This window comes from Dryobates pubescens, chromosome 7 (genome assembly GCF_014839835.1).
Source record: "Dryobates pubescens isolate bDryPub1 chromosome 7, bDryPub1.pri, whole genome shotgun sequence".
In the NCBI taxonomy this organism is placed as follows: Eukaryota; Metazoa; Chordata; class Aves; order Piciformes; family Picidae; genus Dryobates; species Dryobates pubescens.
Genome location: NC_071618.1, coordinates 14,791,488 through 14,808,692, shown reverse-complemented (window position 1 = coordinate 14,808,692; position 17,205 = coordinate 14,791,488). Strand labels below are relative to the sequence as shown.

Genomic DNA, 17,205 nt, shown 5'->3' with positions numbered 1-17,205 from the left:
CCTGACAGTGGGATGTGCTGTAAAAGGTAAAAGTGCAGAGTTGCTTCTCTTCTGGAGGGCTCCATGTGAATGTTAGTCTAGCATTTGTGGCAGTGATGAAGTCCTTCAGGTTTTTTGTTGCATGTTTTAGGAGTCCTTTTGTATGTGGTCCTTTAGTGCTCCTAAGATTTAACAGCAGCTAAGCTATTATGCATAAGATCCTCTGTCTAATATCTTTATATTCTTCTAGAAATCCTGAAAGTAGCTTCTATAAAAACATCTAATTAAGAGGTAACTTTGAGTAGTCTAAATTCTACAACTTTTTCTAATGCTAGATCAAATTCTGTTGATTTTATCTCTGTCAAGTTAAAACTTATTTAAAGGCCTGTTATTCTGATAAAAGAAACAAACTTAGCAAAGTAGGATAGTCATTAGTGAACAGAGAGCCATATAACCAGTGAAACTGAGCTAATGCACTTGTTTCTGAGACCTTTAATTGCACTGTTCTTTGACAATTATCTGAAGTTCCTGACACAAAATGAAAGACCGTTAAGTCATCTGGTTGGCAATTGGCTATATGCAGTGATAGTCTTAACACCAAATGAGCTGGAATGTAGGATTGAATTGACAACCCCAATTCTCAGCTGTTGAAAGAAACTATGTAGTAGTTGCTTAATCCTGAAGTGTCCATATTATATCAATTTCACATACCACGGCCTTACACTACTATTGATTATTTGAAGAGTGATTAAAAAACCCCATGAGATCTAAAAACCCCAACCAACACCCACCTTGCAGTATACCCACCAAATAAGTAGTTCCCATCTGACATGGTAAAGGAAAATGTAGTGCTTTGGTTACCAGTTCTAGTAAATAAAACTCTTGATAATTGTTATCCTTGCTATGGATCTAAACATGTTGCCAATGTTTGTCTTCTGATCCCTTTCCTGTGATGTCTTTTGCTGGGATGAAGACCTGAGTAATTGCATCATAAAGGCTGCTTGATCTTTCGTTAGTTGTTTTGCCAATGCAGACTAAGATAAGAAGGGCAAAACAATGTGTTACCAGGTACAATCAGAAGAGCAACACACAAGGAGTTGGGGATTGCATGGTATTTGTGCTGTTTGGTAGGAGGCTTGTTTGGGTCAGAGTTAAGATGCTTTCAGGGCTCTTTTTCTTGAGAAATATTTAAAGGTCATAGGAAGGACTTAAGTACCTGTTTGGTACTTGGGTTCATGAGATAGCTTCATGTTTGTTTATAATGGAGTCTAATACAGTTGGAAGAAAAGCACATTCATGCCTTTTGATAATGTCAGAAGTTGAGGAAGATCAACTGCGCATATTGTTTGTGGATGAATAGTTGAAGTGAGCATAGAGTAACAACTTCTTGTATTTTGTTACTCAATTCAGAACTGCACTGAAAATTTTTGTTCCATGAAGAGTTGTCTTTATCCAGCACTCGTTGAACAGTGCTGCAGATATATAGGTCCTTCATTGGATAAAGAGTGTTTTCTCCCTGTTACGTTGCTTAGTACTTACACATAGGGGGCACTGAAGTTGCTAAGCTTTTCTAATAGCAACTGGGAGGAGTTGCATGTAGAAAAATGTGCAGCAAGTAGAAATTAAATTAAGAAATTTGAGAGAAGGAAGCCTTTCAAGAGTATATGTAAGGACCTGCAAGGGCTGAAGGAGAGGATGCTTGCATAACAGACACAACTAACCGTTCTCATACAGGCAAATGCTGTGGCAAATATGAAACTGAGAATGGGACGACATGGAGTGAGATTGGAGAAGGTCATTTGACAACAAAGAGTAACTTTCTTCTCATTCCTGGTTCAGTTTCCTCAGTGGCTGGGTCAAGGATTATTCAGACTACCTAAGTAAGGAGCCTGAGCCTGGTATTGCCATCTTAAGCCAACAAAAGTGTTCAAAGACAGTTAATTTCTAAATCTGTAGCTACAGGTAGTTTCATAAAACCTGATTGAGAGAGGTTGTGGTAAATAGCCCTAACTAAAATAATTTGTGTTAATGCATCTAAGCACTGGCTATGCTGAAATTGGAGCTGAGATGTATTGTCTGTAAATGAGAATAGAAGAATAAAAGGTAAGAAGAAAGCAGAGGGTGAGTAAGGAGTATAAGGAGGCACTGTGGTGAAAAACTGGTGAGGGAATGGCAAGGGAAGGAAGGTATTTTTATTTTTTTAACATTGTTTTGCTCTCTTTTTGTTTTATGCCTGGTAGAACACAGCTGGATGTAGACCCAGAACATTAATGTCTCTGGATGACTGCTTAGTCTTTCATGTTAGGAGGCATGTTAAAGTTTTTTTCAGCAAGGATATGAATTTGCTGTATTTAAGTTCCTCATACCTGTTTTGGCTGTATTCTTGCATTAGAGTGTTGACATTGGTATTAAATGATCACTGTACTGCTGGAGAGGTGGTTGGAGACTAGACATGAACTGAAGGTTGTCTCTGCTCAACAGTTTCACCTCTGAGGGTGTTATGTAGCACTTTAATATGATGTTTTACAGCTCTAGGAGTTTCTTAAACAGCTTTATTCTGGCATTCCTCTACTGCAGAGTAGTCTAGCTTTTTTGTCTCCACCTGCTGGTACCATGCAGAGGCATATGCATGAAATTAGGAGGTTAAGAATTCTTACGTTAAATATTTTATGTCCTTTTAATGTAATGAAATAAACAATTTGTAAAAACAATACGAGATCATTTTATAACTCTTACGACTTTTATAAACTTGTACCATTACTTAACCATTTTTATTTGTACAATAAAAGGTGGTGCTAAAATTATATATTTCTTTACAGTCGCCAGTTTATATTGGGAAAGTGGTACCGTAGCTGAAGTGTTTTGGGAGGAAACAGCAGTAAAGAATGTAAAGAATTTTGCTTCAAACAAAATCAAAATGGTTTTAGTACCAGTGTAGTTTTGTATGTTTTGCACAGATATACTCGAGTGTTATGTAGTGGCATAACATTCAGGGTGTTTTTGTCCCCTCTATGGCAAATACTGTGTATTGATCCTGAGTTCTTTGGACCAAAAAACTAAAATAACTGTCCTCCTTTATGAGTACTCAAACTGCTGCTGCAGTTATGCCGTCTGCAAGTGAAATGTGTGAGACTAAAGCATAACTTAGGAAAATGATCAAACGACTTAACAGATTTCAATACATCATACTCTTTAAAGCACAGCATATTTTTGTTTTCTATTTCAGAAACGCTCTTTGAAGGGTAAAGAATTTGAATATGCATTGATTTAATTATTATTTTTTTTTGTATGGTAAAGTTTCCTTTCTATTACAAAAATACTGTATTAGAAGTGTAAAAGATGTTGAAACGGTGTAAATTGGTAACTGCTGGGCGGATGACTGCAGTCAGAACTGAAGCAATTAGTGCTAGTGATACGATGTTGCTTATTACTTAGTTGTTGTATACATGTATAAAAATACAGAGGCAATCTTCCTGTGGACTGCACTGTATCAGTTAGCCACTTGTTTGCAGGTAACTAAGTGGAAAAAAAATTACCCTGTTTGCTTCCCCTTCTTAATTCTATTTTGCAAATATATGAGTGAATTTGCAAGAGAAAAGAAATGTAAAAGTTTCCTTCTCGACTATAATCGTGGCTCTTCATCAGTCATCACTCTTCCTGCATTTTGTTCAAGAGGCTCTAATTGTCTGCATTTGGCAGGTTTAACACTTCCTGACAGAGAGGCTATTAAGGGGAAGTATTCTCGCATAACTGTCACAGGCAGGAACAAAGAACCTTCAAACTCAATGTGTGGAAACCACTAACATTCTTAAATGACCCTTTTCATGCATTTTATCCCTTTAAGCTAAAATTTGGAGGGTGCAGGGTCATGGAAAGCAGCAAGGTGTAATAAAACTGTAAACCCTGATTTTTAAAAAAAATAAAATTATTTTTTTGGGTGGGGGAGAAGAGATTTTTCTGCTAGATTTATCTCTTGACTTGAAAACAATTGTTATTTGGAAAAATCTCATTAACAGATGTGACTGGAGTAAAAAGACTTAAAACTGATGTTGCTTTCAGGACTGCTTTGAACTTAACAAGCACCGATTTGTGGAGCAGACTAGCTAATGAAAGGAAATTAAATTTTCTGACAACTTCCCCTGCCAGCCCCCTTATTCTTCATGGGGCTGTTACTAGGTACTGAAGACTTTTAAAGAGGATTTTGTTTTATTATCGGACATAAATGAACCAGGTATGAACATTTCTTATGTATTTTTTTAAAGTTCTGACCTGGGTGCTTTTAAAATGGATTGCCTTGAAAGCTTTAAAAATATCAGGTTTCATTTTAATGTTCATAAGTCAGCCCCCATAGTTTCAGGCACACTTAGCAGCTGGTGTTTTCCAGACATTACTGCCTTCCATACAAATTGTTTAATGCATGTCCTGGAATAGTATAAATATTAGTGAATTTAGATGGAATTTTCAAACTTAACCCAAGCCACAGTAATTTAACCCTTTTTCTTTCTAGTATTGTATAATGGAAAGATATTATCAGTAGAAGAAACCAGAATTAACTACTACAGGAGAAGAGATTTGGTTATTAAAAAGTAAGCATTTTGGTTTTTATCTTCTGGGTTTCAGAGTACTTTTTTAAATGTACTAGCCTATTGTAGAGAGTCAGCTGAAGCAAAGTTGGCATTGAGAAAATAGATTTTTTATAATTGTCATACACTAGTAAAATGTGCAGTGGAAAAGATTAAGTGAGTCTTCTCATTTCAGATGCAGTTTTAAGTGATGTGTTTAAGGTTTATTCTGACTTTAGAATGAAAAACTTAGGGAAGTCAAACGCTTAAATGCTTTTGTGTTTTTCTTCAGTAGACAAAACCTGTCTTTAAAGAACTTCTGCAAGATTTTGTCCAAACCTGAGTCACTTCTAAACAATAGAGAGTCAACTCCCCCTACTGACAACAACCAGCAAAACAAGAAATACCAGCGAAGACAGAAACAAGCTGGCAGTGAACAAACTTTAATGATCTGATTTATAGTCCATTATTGATTGTAAACTTCTAAATTCTGGCATTAAATTCCTACAACTGCAGAAAATAATTTTGTGATCCTGGTTGTGTTTCCTGTCAGCTGATTCCTCGTTGCTTTGAGTTTCTCAGTATACTAATGATGAGGTAGAATTTACATTCCACTTATGGTATTAATTTTACATTCCTCTGGCTGGAAAGGGTCAGAAGGTTGTAAAATCAAACATTAAATGAATCAGAGGAGACAGTAGTGCAATATATGACTGCCCTCAGGACATTGTGCAGTGGCTGATGGGATTAACGTTGAGTCTCATTTCCTGCTTTTACAGGATGCAGATGAAGCTGTCAGAATTGCAAGGGAAATTGGTAAGTTCTTAAATTAGCTATGGTGGGATTTGTGTGCCTCTCAGCAGACATGGTTGACTAAATTGAATGTGTAATAAGTAATCCCTATAGAACAAATAATGTTTTAATAGTTTGTAAGTTCCCTGTTGCCTATAGGGCTGGAAGAATTTAGGCGTTAATGCCCAGTCTCTTAAATCATCACACTTTAGCTTTGCAAACTGGACTTTACAGAACAAGTGCAGCTGTGATTTGTGGAATGCATGTAATATCCAGCTTACTGAAGTTATTTCAAAGCATATCTGCAGTTGGATATGATAGCCAGAAGTTAAGCATGGTACATCTATCTCTATATGGTGGCTGACACTGTGTGGAGTGCAGTTAGCTTGAATATCATCCAGAGCACCAGCCTTTCTGTTGTGTTCTGAAATAAAGTAATTTCACTTCTGAATGTCTCACAAAAGAGTAAAAAGAGTAACCAGCAAACTGTCCAGGACTGATTTTGATGGAGACTAAGTGTAATGTGTTTAATGAGTTTTGGCTTTTATTTTCTAAAGCTTAGCATTAGGGAAAATATTAAACCATATGCTTGAAATTACACATGCTCTTAAATGCTTTCTGGAAGGAGAATCTAATGCAGTAAGAGTTGTGTTCTTGTTTTTTGTTTTATATCTTCTTTTTTCTTGAGTGATAATTTTTTTCCTTTCATTTTTAAGAGATAGTAGCCATGAAAAGCTATCTGGCTTTATCACAGGTGAATAATTCATAGCACATATGTAAATTTGAAACTCCTTACTGATCTAGCTACAAATACATCTCACCTATCCCAAAAGCTGTGACTCTGCCTCAAGTGACAAATACAAATTGGGACTTGCACTACTGATGATGACTTTTTTTCATCATTGTAGCACATTTCTGCTTTCAGTTTAAGTTGGGGTTTTTGCCTTGCACTGGTTAACTGCCCCCAGCATAGGCATAGCTGACTTCTAGACTGACATAATTGAAGTCACTATGTTCCTGATGGAAAATCAGGTATTATTGGTCACTGTTAGGAGAGCAAAAACAAAACAAGAGGTGGTCAACCAAACTGGAACATTTTGGCGAGAACTCTTAAGTAAAACTGGGTCTACACCTTAAAGATGTAGTATTATGGCAATTTCAGTTTTCTTTCATTTCAATACCATTTTTTATGATTGTTTTTTAAATTTTCCTGCAAGTATTGTTAAAGCAGCTTTGATTAATGCAATTCAGAAAGCGTTCCTTAGGTTTCTAGATACCTTTAAAATGTATTCATGCTTAATTTTCTTCTGAGTTCTTCTGGTGTTCTGTCGGTTGGTTCCTGTCTTTGATATCAGTAGCAATTTGAAGGTCATTCTATCAAGGCAATCTTAAATCTGTAGATAAAGTCAGTTACAGATGGATGGATGGTGTTTAATCTGGATGACAAATTCTTAAACCATTTTGATGCAAAAAGGGTTTGTACTATGATGCCATGTAGCGAGAGAAAAAGTTTTCTAGTCTTCTCCTCACCCATGTTTAGACCAGTTCATCAGTTTGGTTAAGCCTTCATCTAATCATGACCACTAATCAGAATAAACCCCAGTGACTTGTAATTTGAAAGGCTCTGAAATAGGATGACATTGAAGTACTCATACTAAGACACTAGATCTGTAATTGTATAATTTCAGATTATTTTAAATATGACCTCAGTCTTCCAAGAATATTTAAGTAATTATTGGGAAAAAGTGAAGAAAAGGGGAAATAAAGGTCTTGTGGGGCAACACCTAAAACTTTAGAACTTTAATATATTGCATATTATCTTTCTGCCTGCATTTTTTCCTGCTTCTGTTCTGGCCAAAGATCATGTAGTAATGGAACATGGCTCTTCAGGGTTAAGATGCTGCCTTTATCTGTTGCAGTGGTTATTTCTGTACACACATTTTGTAAGTACAGGAGTGAAACCTACCTTTTGCCCTTCATGGAGATGTGCTCTCCCAAGCGGTCAAGAGATAATGTGACAGAAATATCAGGTTAAATTAGGAAGTCAAAGAAATTCAGACAAATTGCTATATAGGGTTCCTTCCTATAGTATCTCTTCTTTACATGTAAGCTGGTTTTGAGATTCTTTTTGTAGTCCCTAATCACACCGGCTCTTTTTCCAGGAAGTTGTACATTAAGGGCTGCTGGCTTCCTGATTTCTGAACCAGCAATGAAACTCCTGACAGTTTTACTCTTCAATTTGAAAGAACTGGACAACTATGAAGTGCAGGCAGTTAAGCTGAATGAAAGCCTCTACAAAACTGAAGACTTGAAAAACATGGCTTTGTCTTATTTCATTTGGCATGAGTTTAGTTAGTAGTAGCTTCTGAAGAATGGGTTCACTTTTTCATATCACTTCCCAGTTTGGAGAAATTTTTTTCATTGTTAAACAGAAGTGTGACCTGTTTTCTGTGATACTATTGTGTCATATCGGAGCAGCATAGTTCTTGAGGTGTTTTGTTATTTTAAAGGTACTGCACCGGAAGTGTTAGGACACAGATTTGCTTCCTGAATCTCTTCACTAGTAGTCTATGGAGATCTTATTTTTTGCCAGTGATTCTAAAAAAATTAAAATAAACTACAGCTGTGGTTTTCTTTTTTATTTTATTTTATTTCAGCAGTAACAAAGGAATAAAATTTTGTTCCTAAAGAGATGTGATCTTAAGAAGGTCAAAAGCCTTTATTCATAAATCACTTTGTTACTTGGGAATAATGCATTCAGTGCTCTTTTGGGTATAAATGAATTGGAGAGGACAACTTGGCTTCAGAAATCAGTGCACTGACAGCTAAGTCTTGGAAAAAAAAAAGATCTTTCCTCTCCCTCCAAACAAAGCGTTTTAATAAACGAAGTTATTGTCTACTGGCCTTATTGGACATGTGGTCAGTTGTCATATTCCTCTTACCAAGTGAACAAAGTTTGAACTTCTGTCTAATTGTTCCCCGCTGTTAGGCTACCCTGTCATGATCAAGGCCTCAGCAGGTGGTGGCGGGAAAGGCATGAGAATCGCTTGGGATGATGAAGAGACCAGGTGAGATGCTGTCCAAAAGCTTGCCTTGATGAATGCTACAGTTACCAAAGTCCCATTAAGCCACTGTGAGATGACAGTTGAGCAGATATGAAATGTTAGAGAAACTGGATATTATTTGTTTTTCTCCTTTTGTAGTGAGTGGTGTACTTTGAGTTTGTGTGTGTCTGTTTAAAACTGATTTTTGCATAAACCTTGCTGTGGTGGTTTTAGGCTATGCCTTTAAAATTTAGTTATCGATTTTGAGCAGAAAAGTAGAAAAATATAAATAAATCACTATTGGGTGTAAAAGGGAAAACAAAAGATTATTCTAAATAAATTCATTGGATAAAAACCTAGAATAAGATGGGCTGTACCATAACAGTTCTCTTCTGATCTCTGCTGTTTTGCTTCACTTGGGAGAGATTAACGTGCTTGTTGGCTGACCTTGGCAGAGTTATTTAGTTAAGTCTAACCAGTGCTTTCTCTCTGCTCCTTTTCTCTCTTGGGGCAGGGGGGGTTGGGGTTGGGCAGTGAAATGGCTTCCCTGGTCTCTGACCAGGCAGATTTTCATGTTGTTTGCTAATTATAAATATCTGTGTAATATTGTAAATACTGTATGTTTTGTACATATTCATTGCTTTCCATTCTAGAGTGTAGTTCTTGCTTGTAAATACAGCTTCATTTGCTTCTGAGTTGGTCTGGCAAAGTGAATGCTAGGGGGAAACTTCAACCCACCACATTACAAAAAAAATAATAATTGGTGCCTATTCAACCTGGGGCAATTACTTGATTGGTTAATTCCTGCTCAGATTAAGGAAGCAAAATGAAGCTGTTTTGGGTTTTGTGGCATTTGATATGTTCTGCTCTGATGGTCATTCTGTATAGATGGTGCATGGCCTTGATGTTAGATAAGCTAGGAAGATATTTGGAATATGAATTGTTCCTTGGGTTTAAATACAAGCTGAAAATGCTGTATGACCTCTGCTTAGGATTTCTTTGGCTTGAAAGTTATGAAAATGTGACTGTAACTTTTCCTGCAGAGATGCATGAATTCAGCATTCCTGTTGCAGAAAGCTACATGAGCAGCTGGGACCCCAAAATGATTTGTTACATGTGATTCTGTTATCGGTAATAATCAATGTGTTCTTATGGCACTGTACCAAGAGAGACGTGCAGTGAGTAGGTGTTCTGGTTTTAGACGTAGCAGAGGTAGATGGCAGAGGTCTAGTTCTAACTTGAATGCAGAAATTTCTAGTGATGAGAAAGACGCAAATAAGGAAACAGGCAGGCAAGAGTTAATGGTAAAGCAGCTCTGAGTGAGATCACCAGCAGTTCTGGCATTCAGCCAGAAGGGGGAAGATGCAGCCCACAGTGTCAGTGCCAGTACCTAAGATGGTGGCTACATTGGCAGCGCCAGCAGCTAAGATGGTGGCTGTGGTGTCACCAGCAACCATTAGGCAAAATCTCTTCCGCCTGCAACAGCAGGAATGGAATTGAGTTCAACAGCAGCGGCTGGGACCCAAAGTCCACCTGCCAATGCTGTTTCCTTGCAAACCCCTTCTGCTTCTGCAAAGTCTGCTGTAAATTTAAACACGGCTCAAGTTAAACAAATTGTGGATTCAGATAAAAGGGGCAGGTGCAAGGCAGATGCAGAGTAACAGCAAGATCCCTCTGCTGATCAGGGACTTTCTGTTAAAAAAAGATCCTTCTGAAGACGGAGAGAAAGTTTGCCATAAAGATATAGCTGAATTACTGAGACCATCTGTGGATAGTGGAGATGCAGGACAGGATATAGGTTCTGGTAATCAGGAGCTAATGGAGGTGCTTCTGTACTTAAAAAGGGCCTACGGAGGGTAGCCTCCTACTGTTGGCCATTTCACTGACCATATGAGACAACTGGAGGATAGTCTCACACATGTTTCTTTGGTTTCAGCTATTAAAACTCTGTCTGGTGAGGAAGTTTTACACAGAGAGTGATTGCCCATTGGAATGGGCTGCCCGAGGAGGTGGTGGAGTTGCCGTCGCTGGGGGTGTTCAGGGAGAGGCTTGACAGGATGCTTGGTTCCATGGTTTAGTTGAATAGGTGGTGTTGAATGATAGGTTGGACACGATGATCTTGAAGGTCTCTTCCAACCTGGTCTATTCTATTCTATAAAGAATTGCATGAAAGAGCTGGAGGAGGAACTTAAAACTTTCATATCCAAATTGGCACAGGGAGGTAATTCCAATTCTTCTTCCTTCAGATGGATACAAGTTTCAGCTGTTAGAAATAGATGTCCTCCGAGGAGGCCATTCCAAAACAGGTCAAACGAAGACAACAGAGGTGAACATGCGGGGGGTATTTGGATAACTGTGTGATCAGTTTGATGAGAACATGAACAGATGGGATGGTCAACAACTTCTGATCTTTTCAGGAGATTAAGGGAACTGCAGAGTGGCAGAGCCTGAGGTAGCAATACCAGAAGGGTAGCTATTACTGCCTCAGTTTCCCAGAACAACTCTATTAGCTCCAACAGTGATTCTACTTCTGACACTAGATGCTGTGCTGACTGCACATGTGGATGTATTCCTCATAATTAGGGGTGCTCTGCCTCCTGACAGGGAGAGGAGAGAGATAATGGAGATAACAGAATCTATTGGGATGTGTACATTCAGTGGCCTGGCACTTCAAAACTTCAGAAGTACAGGGCCTTGGTTGACATAAGAGCTCAGTGCGCCGTAATACCATCAAATTATCAGGGATCAACGCCTATAACTATTCTGGGAGTCACTGGTGGATCTCAAGAGTTGACTAAGATACAAGTCAACATTAATTAACTGGTAAACAGTGGAAGAAGCACACTGCTGTGACAGGACCTGAAGCACCTTGCATTTTGGGAATTGATTTCCTGAGAGAAGGGCGTTTCAAGGACCCTAAAGGTTACAAATGGGCTTTTGGAGTAGCAACTGTAGAAATTGATGGAGGAAAATTAAGAAGTTGTCCACTAGACCTGAGCTTTCAGATGAGTCTGCATTTGTGGGACAACATGAGATAGAGGATATAAAGCTGCCAGTTGCTTCTCAGACCGTGCATCACAGACAATACAGAACCAACTGTGACTCTTTGTTGCCCATTCAGAATCTGATTCGTCAGTTGGAGAGTCAGAAAGTCATCAGCAAAACTCAATCACCTTTCAACAGTCCAGTGTGGCCTGTGCGAAAGCCGAATGGAGACTGGCGTCTGACAGTTGACTTCTGTGCCCTGAATGAAGTAACTCCACCTATGAGTGCAGCAGTACCAGACATGATGGAACTCCAGTATGAGCTGGAATCCAAAGAGGCCAAGTGGTATGCTACCATAGACATTGCTCATGCTTTCTTATCTATTCCCATAGCAGAGGAATGCAGGCCTCAGTTTGCCTTTACCTGGAGAGAAGTCCAGTACGCTTTTAACAGATTGTCTCCAGGCTGGGTTCACAGCTCAAGCATCTGTCATGCAGTGATCCATGATGCTCTGGATAAAGGTGGTGCTCCAGAACACATCCAGTTCATCGACATCATCATCGTCTGGAGTAAAACTGCTGAAGAAGTCTTAAAGAAAGGTAATAAAATCATTGACATTCTCGAAGGCAGGTTTCGCTGTCAAGCGAGACAGGGTGAAAGGAGAGATCCAGTTTCTAGGAGTGCAGTGGCAGGATGGTCGCCATCACATTGCAGTGGATGTGGTAAACAGAGTCTCTGTGGCCAATCCTATGAGCAAGAAAGAAACTCTGTACAGTGGGAATTTGGAGACTGCACATTCCTAGATACAGCCAGATTGTGAAACCTCTGTATGATGTGACTCAAAAAACAAACAGTTTCCAGTGGGGTCCTGAACAACAAGCAGCCTTTGACCAGATAAAACAAGTAGTCCAAGCAATGGGCCTGGGACCTGTCTGAACTGGTCCAGACATAAAGAACGCTTTGTACACAGCTGCAAGTGACAATGGTCCAACCTGGTGCTTATGGCAGAGAGTTCCAGGTGAGACACATGGATGTCCTTTTGGTTTCTGGAGTTGAGGCTTCAGAGGCAAATTATGCTCCAACAGAGAACAAGATTCTAGCTTCCTATGAAAGAGTAAATGTTACATCTGAAGTAATCAGAACTGAGTCACATCTGCTTCTAGCTTCTAAATTGCCAGTTTTGCATTGGATGTTCAAAGGTAAGGTAAAGGTTCTACACCACATCATGCCACATGGTCTAAGTGGATGGCTCTGATAACACAGCTCAAATGGGAAATCTTGAGAGGAGTTGTGTCCTGGAGGGACAAAAAGCCTCAAAATTGCTCTGAACCAGACAATGGGGCAGGAGCCAGCAGATCTGGTTTTTCAGGAAAATGCCTACGTTGCCCAGGCTTGTCTGAACATGTCCTGGAGTCCAAGTGGGCCAGGTGTGTGTGTGTGCCTTTGGCCATGTTTGGAGAAAACTCTTTCTATAGGTTACACTATCAGGTTTTTATCTCTCAATCTTTGTTGTCAGTGGCCATTATTACCCCGGGAAATCTATAAGTACCAGCCCAAAGAGCCAGTGCCTTGGAATCTGAGCCGTGTTTCAGTTCACGCAGACAGGACTGCAAAGACCTCTCGCTGTATAGTGTTGTAAAGCCCAGGAGCAGAGCGGATGCGTCTTGCCGGACCGAGAGGCGAACCCCTGGAGGAGCTGAGTCCCCAGGACAGTTTCGTTTTATTGGAAGAAGCGACGAGTGCCGCTGCGAAGAATTGCAGCAGAATGAACCTTTTTTCTACCAGGCTTTCAGCTACAAAGCCTTTAGGGATAAATCCCGAATGTGTCTCAGCAACAGGCTGCAGGCACCAACAGAAAGTGAAACTCTGCTCCTGCAGCTTCCACGTGGTTGATGCCATTTCGGTTTTGCTTAAATCCCCCCACATGTGCCATGGGATATCAGGATCAGTGAGTAATGATGAAATCTGATTTTATAGGCATGTACAAGCCCTAGGGAATTCAGGAGTTCCTCCACCCCTCTGTGGGCAATCTCTGGCTTTGTTGCCGATGTTCCCTTTTTTCCTTTACAGTTCAAAGTGCAGATTGTTGTTTCTGTTTTTTTGCTCGTATTTGTTACTTTTCCTGCTGGTGAGATCTCTGTTCCACAAACAAATATTTTGAACCAGTAAATAGGTTTTATTAATATTTTCTGTGGGATTTTTATGATTAATAAAGTTGTTAATAGTTTTATTAATCATTCCACCAATTGAATATTAGTAACCTCCTTACGATCATAACACCTGGTCTGGTGGAGGTGATCATAAACTGGCCTGGAGGCACTACCTGTACTAAACCTTGAGAGGAGAGAGTATGATAGCATTAACCAGGTTAGAAAAGACCTTTGAGATCAGGTCCAACCTATCACCTGACACCATCTCCAGTGATGGTGACTCCACCACCTCCCTGGGCAGCCCATTCCAATGGCCAATCATTCTTTCTGTGAAGAATTTCTTCCTAACATCTAGCCTAAACCTCCCCTGGTGCAGCTTGAGACTGTGTCCTTATGTTCTGTGGCTGCCTGGGAGAAGACACCAACCCCCACCTGGCTACAACCTCCTTTCAGGTAGATTTAGATGGCAATAAGGTCTCCTCTCAGCCTCCTCTTCTCCAGACTAAGCAACCCCAGTTCCCTCAGCCTCTCCTCATAGGGCTTGTGCTCCAAACCCCTCACCAGCTTTGTCTTTCTCTGGACACGTTTCAGGAAGTCAACATCTTTCTTAAACTGAGGTGCATAGAACTGGACACAGTACTCAAGGCGTGGCCTAACCAGTGCTGAGTACAGGGGCAGAATGTCAAGATCCCTCTACAGAGATCTCTGACCCTCTAAGAGATAAACACCTGCCCCCAGCTTGGTGTCATCTGCAAATTTACTGATGATGGACTCAATCCCCTCATCCAGATCATCAGTAAAGATATTGAACAGGATGGGCCCAGCACTGATCCCTGGGGGACACCACTAGTGACTGGCTGCCAGCTGGATGTGGCACCATTCTCCACCACTCTCTGGGCTCAGCCCTCCAGCCACTTCCTAACCCAGCAGAGTGCTGCTGTCCAAGCCACGAGCTGACAGCTTAGCCAGGAGTTTGCTGTGGGGGGATGGTATCAAAGGCCTTGCTGAAATCCAGGTAGACTACATCCACAGCCTTCCCCACATCCAACAGGCAGTCACCTGATCATAGAAGGAGATCAAGTTGGTGAGACAGGACCTGCCCTTCTTAAATCCATGCTGGCTGGGCCTAATCCCTTGGCTATCCTCTAAGTGCTGTGTGATTGCACTCAAGATGAGCTGTTCCATAATCTTGCCTAGCACTGAGGTCAGGCTGACAGGTCTGTAATTCCCTGGTTCTTCCTTCCAGCCCTTCTTGTGGATGGGCATCACGTTGGCCAGCTTCCAGTCATCTGGGACCTCTCCAGTGAGCCAGGACTGTTGAAAAATGGAGAGGCTTGGCCAGCTCATCAGCCAGCTCCCTCAGCACCCTAGGATGGATCCCATCTGGTCCCATGGACTTGTGGGGATCCAAGTGGCTAAGGAGGTCTCTAACTACTTCCTCCTGGATCACAGGGGAACTATACTGCTCCCTGCCTCCATCTGCTAGCTCAGGAGGCCAGTTGTCTGCAAGACAGCCTATCCTGCTATTAAAAATTGATGCAAAGAAGGTGTTAAGTACCTTTGCCTTTTTCTCATCTTTAGTTACTATATTCCCCTCTGTGTCCACTAAGGATGGGAGGTTGTCCTTGCTCCTCCTCTTGCCATTAATATATTTGTTGTCCTTCACAGCAGTGGCCTGTCCAAGGGAGGTCATTGTGCCCCTGTACTCTGCATTGGTTAGGCCACACCTTGAGTACTGTGTCCAGTTCTGGGCCCCTCAGTTTAAGAAGGACATCGAGACACTTGAACGTGTCCAGAGAAGGGCAACAAGGCTGGTGAGAGGCCTTGAGCACAGCCCTATGAGGAGAGGCTGAGGGAGCTGGGATTGTTTAGCCTGGAGAAGAGAAGGATCAGAGGCGACCTCATTGCCCTCTACAACTACCTGAAAGGTGTTTGTAGCTAGGAAGGGGTTGGTCTCTTCTCCCAGGCAACCAGCACCAGAACAAGGGGACACAGTTTCAAGCTGTGCCAGGGGAGGTTTACATTCGAGGTGAGGAAAAAGTTCTTCAGCGAGCGAGTCGTTCGTCATTGGAATGTGCTGCCCAGGGAGGTGGTGGAGTCACTGTCCCTGGAGGTGTTCAAGGGGAGATTGGACGTGGTGCTTGGTGCCATGGTCTAGTTGTGGGGTCTGTTGGGACAGGTTGGACTTGGTGATCCTTGGGGTCTCTTCCAACCTTGGTTATACTGTGATACTGTAAATGGGCTTTTGCCTCTCTTAATTTTTTTTTTCTACATGACCTGGCAACATCCTTAAACATTTCATGGGTATCCTCTCCTTCCTTCCAAAGATGATACACCCTCTTTTTTCCCCTTAATTAGCTCAGAAGCTCATTGCCCATCTAGGCTGGCCCTTCTCCCCTGGTGGCTCATCTTCCGATGCATTGGCACAGCCTGCTCCTGCACCTTCAAGATTTCTTTCTTGAAGTAGGCCCAGCTCTCCTGGATCCCTTTAAACAAAGGGCTTTTAAGGGCTGTTTCCCAAGGTGCCTTCTGAGTTAGTACCTGAAATCTGCCATCGGAAGTCCAGAGTGGAGGTTTTGTTGCTGCCCCTCTTAGCTTGACTGCATATTGAAAACTCAATTATTTCATGGTTGCTGGGACCCCAGACAGCCTCCAACCACCACATCTCCTGGACACCTGCCTGCTTAAGTTCAACCTCAGTCTGGGTTGACACAGATCTTTTGAAAGTAGCTTTGTGGTGGGTTACCACCATCCCTATCCCTGGCCACATGACCTAACTGGAGTACAGTCCCCCTCTTGGACTCGGTCTTAAAGGTCTTTTCCAACCTGGTTAATTCTATTCTAACAATTCAGGAATGAGCCCATGTGACTCAGCACCTCCCTCCAGTGAAAACGTGCTGTGGCACATGCCGGTAGCTGCAATCGAGTGAAACTGCTAGCTCTCTTGCAAAATGGCGGTCGTGCGGCAACTCATGCTGAGTAACTCATGCTGAGGAAGCTCCTCCTTACAATGACCTTTCTGATGATGAAAAGAAATATGCTTTGTTCACAGACTGTTCCTGTCATCTTGTCGGGAACAAGCGAAGGTGGAAGTCTGCAGTGTGGAGTCCAACGCGCCGAGTTGCAGAGGCGAAGGATGGAGAAGGAGAATCCAGTCAGTTTGCAGAGGTAAAAGCTGTCCAGCTAGCTCATGACATAGATGGCCAAAGCTTTATCTCCACCTTGATTCATGGAGGTAGCCAATGCTCGGTGGGGTTGGCTAAAAGACTGGAAGAAGAATGGTTGGCAGAGAAAAGGAAAGCCTATTTGGGCTGCTGATCTGTGGCAGGACATTGCATCTCGAATCGAGAAAATTCCCGTGAAGGTGAGACATGTTGATGCTCACATTCCTAAGAGCAAAGCTACTGAGGAACAGCAGCACGACACAACAACCATCAGGCAGATCTAGTTGCAAGAGTTTCTCAAGTAGACATGATCTCTGATCTTGATGGGAAACACTAAGGTGAGATGTTCTTAGCTCGGTGGGCTCACGATTCATCAGGACATCAAGGCAGAGATGCAACCTACCAGTGGGCTCGTGACAGATCCATAGACATTTCCATGGATGCTATCACACAAGTCATCCATGACTGTGACATTTGTGCTGCTATTAAGCAGGCAAAGCAAATTAAGCCCTTGGGTATGGTGATTGAT

General features: G+C 41.4%; 1 protein-coding gene across 1 annotated transcript in view; it reads left to right on the top strand.

Annotated features, from left to right (window-relative positions):
• The window catches only part of PCCA (propionyl-CoA carboxylase subunit alpha), a 313,957-nt gene that overhangs the window by 84,599 nt on the left and 212,153 nt on the right, over positions 1–17,205 (top strand). The window contains exons 8-9 of the mRNA XM_054162910.1: positions 5,321–5,357; positions 8,323–8,401. Of these exons, the coding sequence (XP_054018885.1) occupies positions 5,321–5,357; positions 8,323–8,401 (116 nt within the window). The remainder of the gene's footprint in view (positions 1–5,320; positions 5,358–8,322; positions 8,402–17,205) is intronic.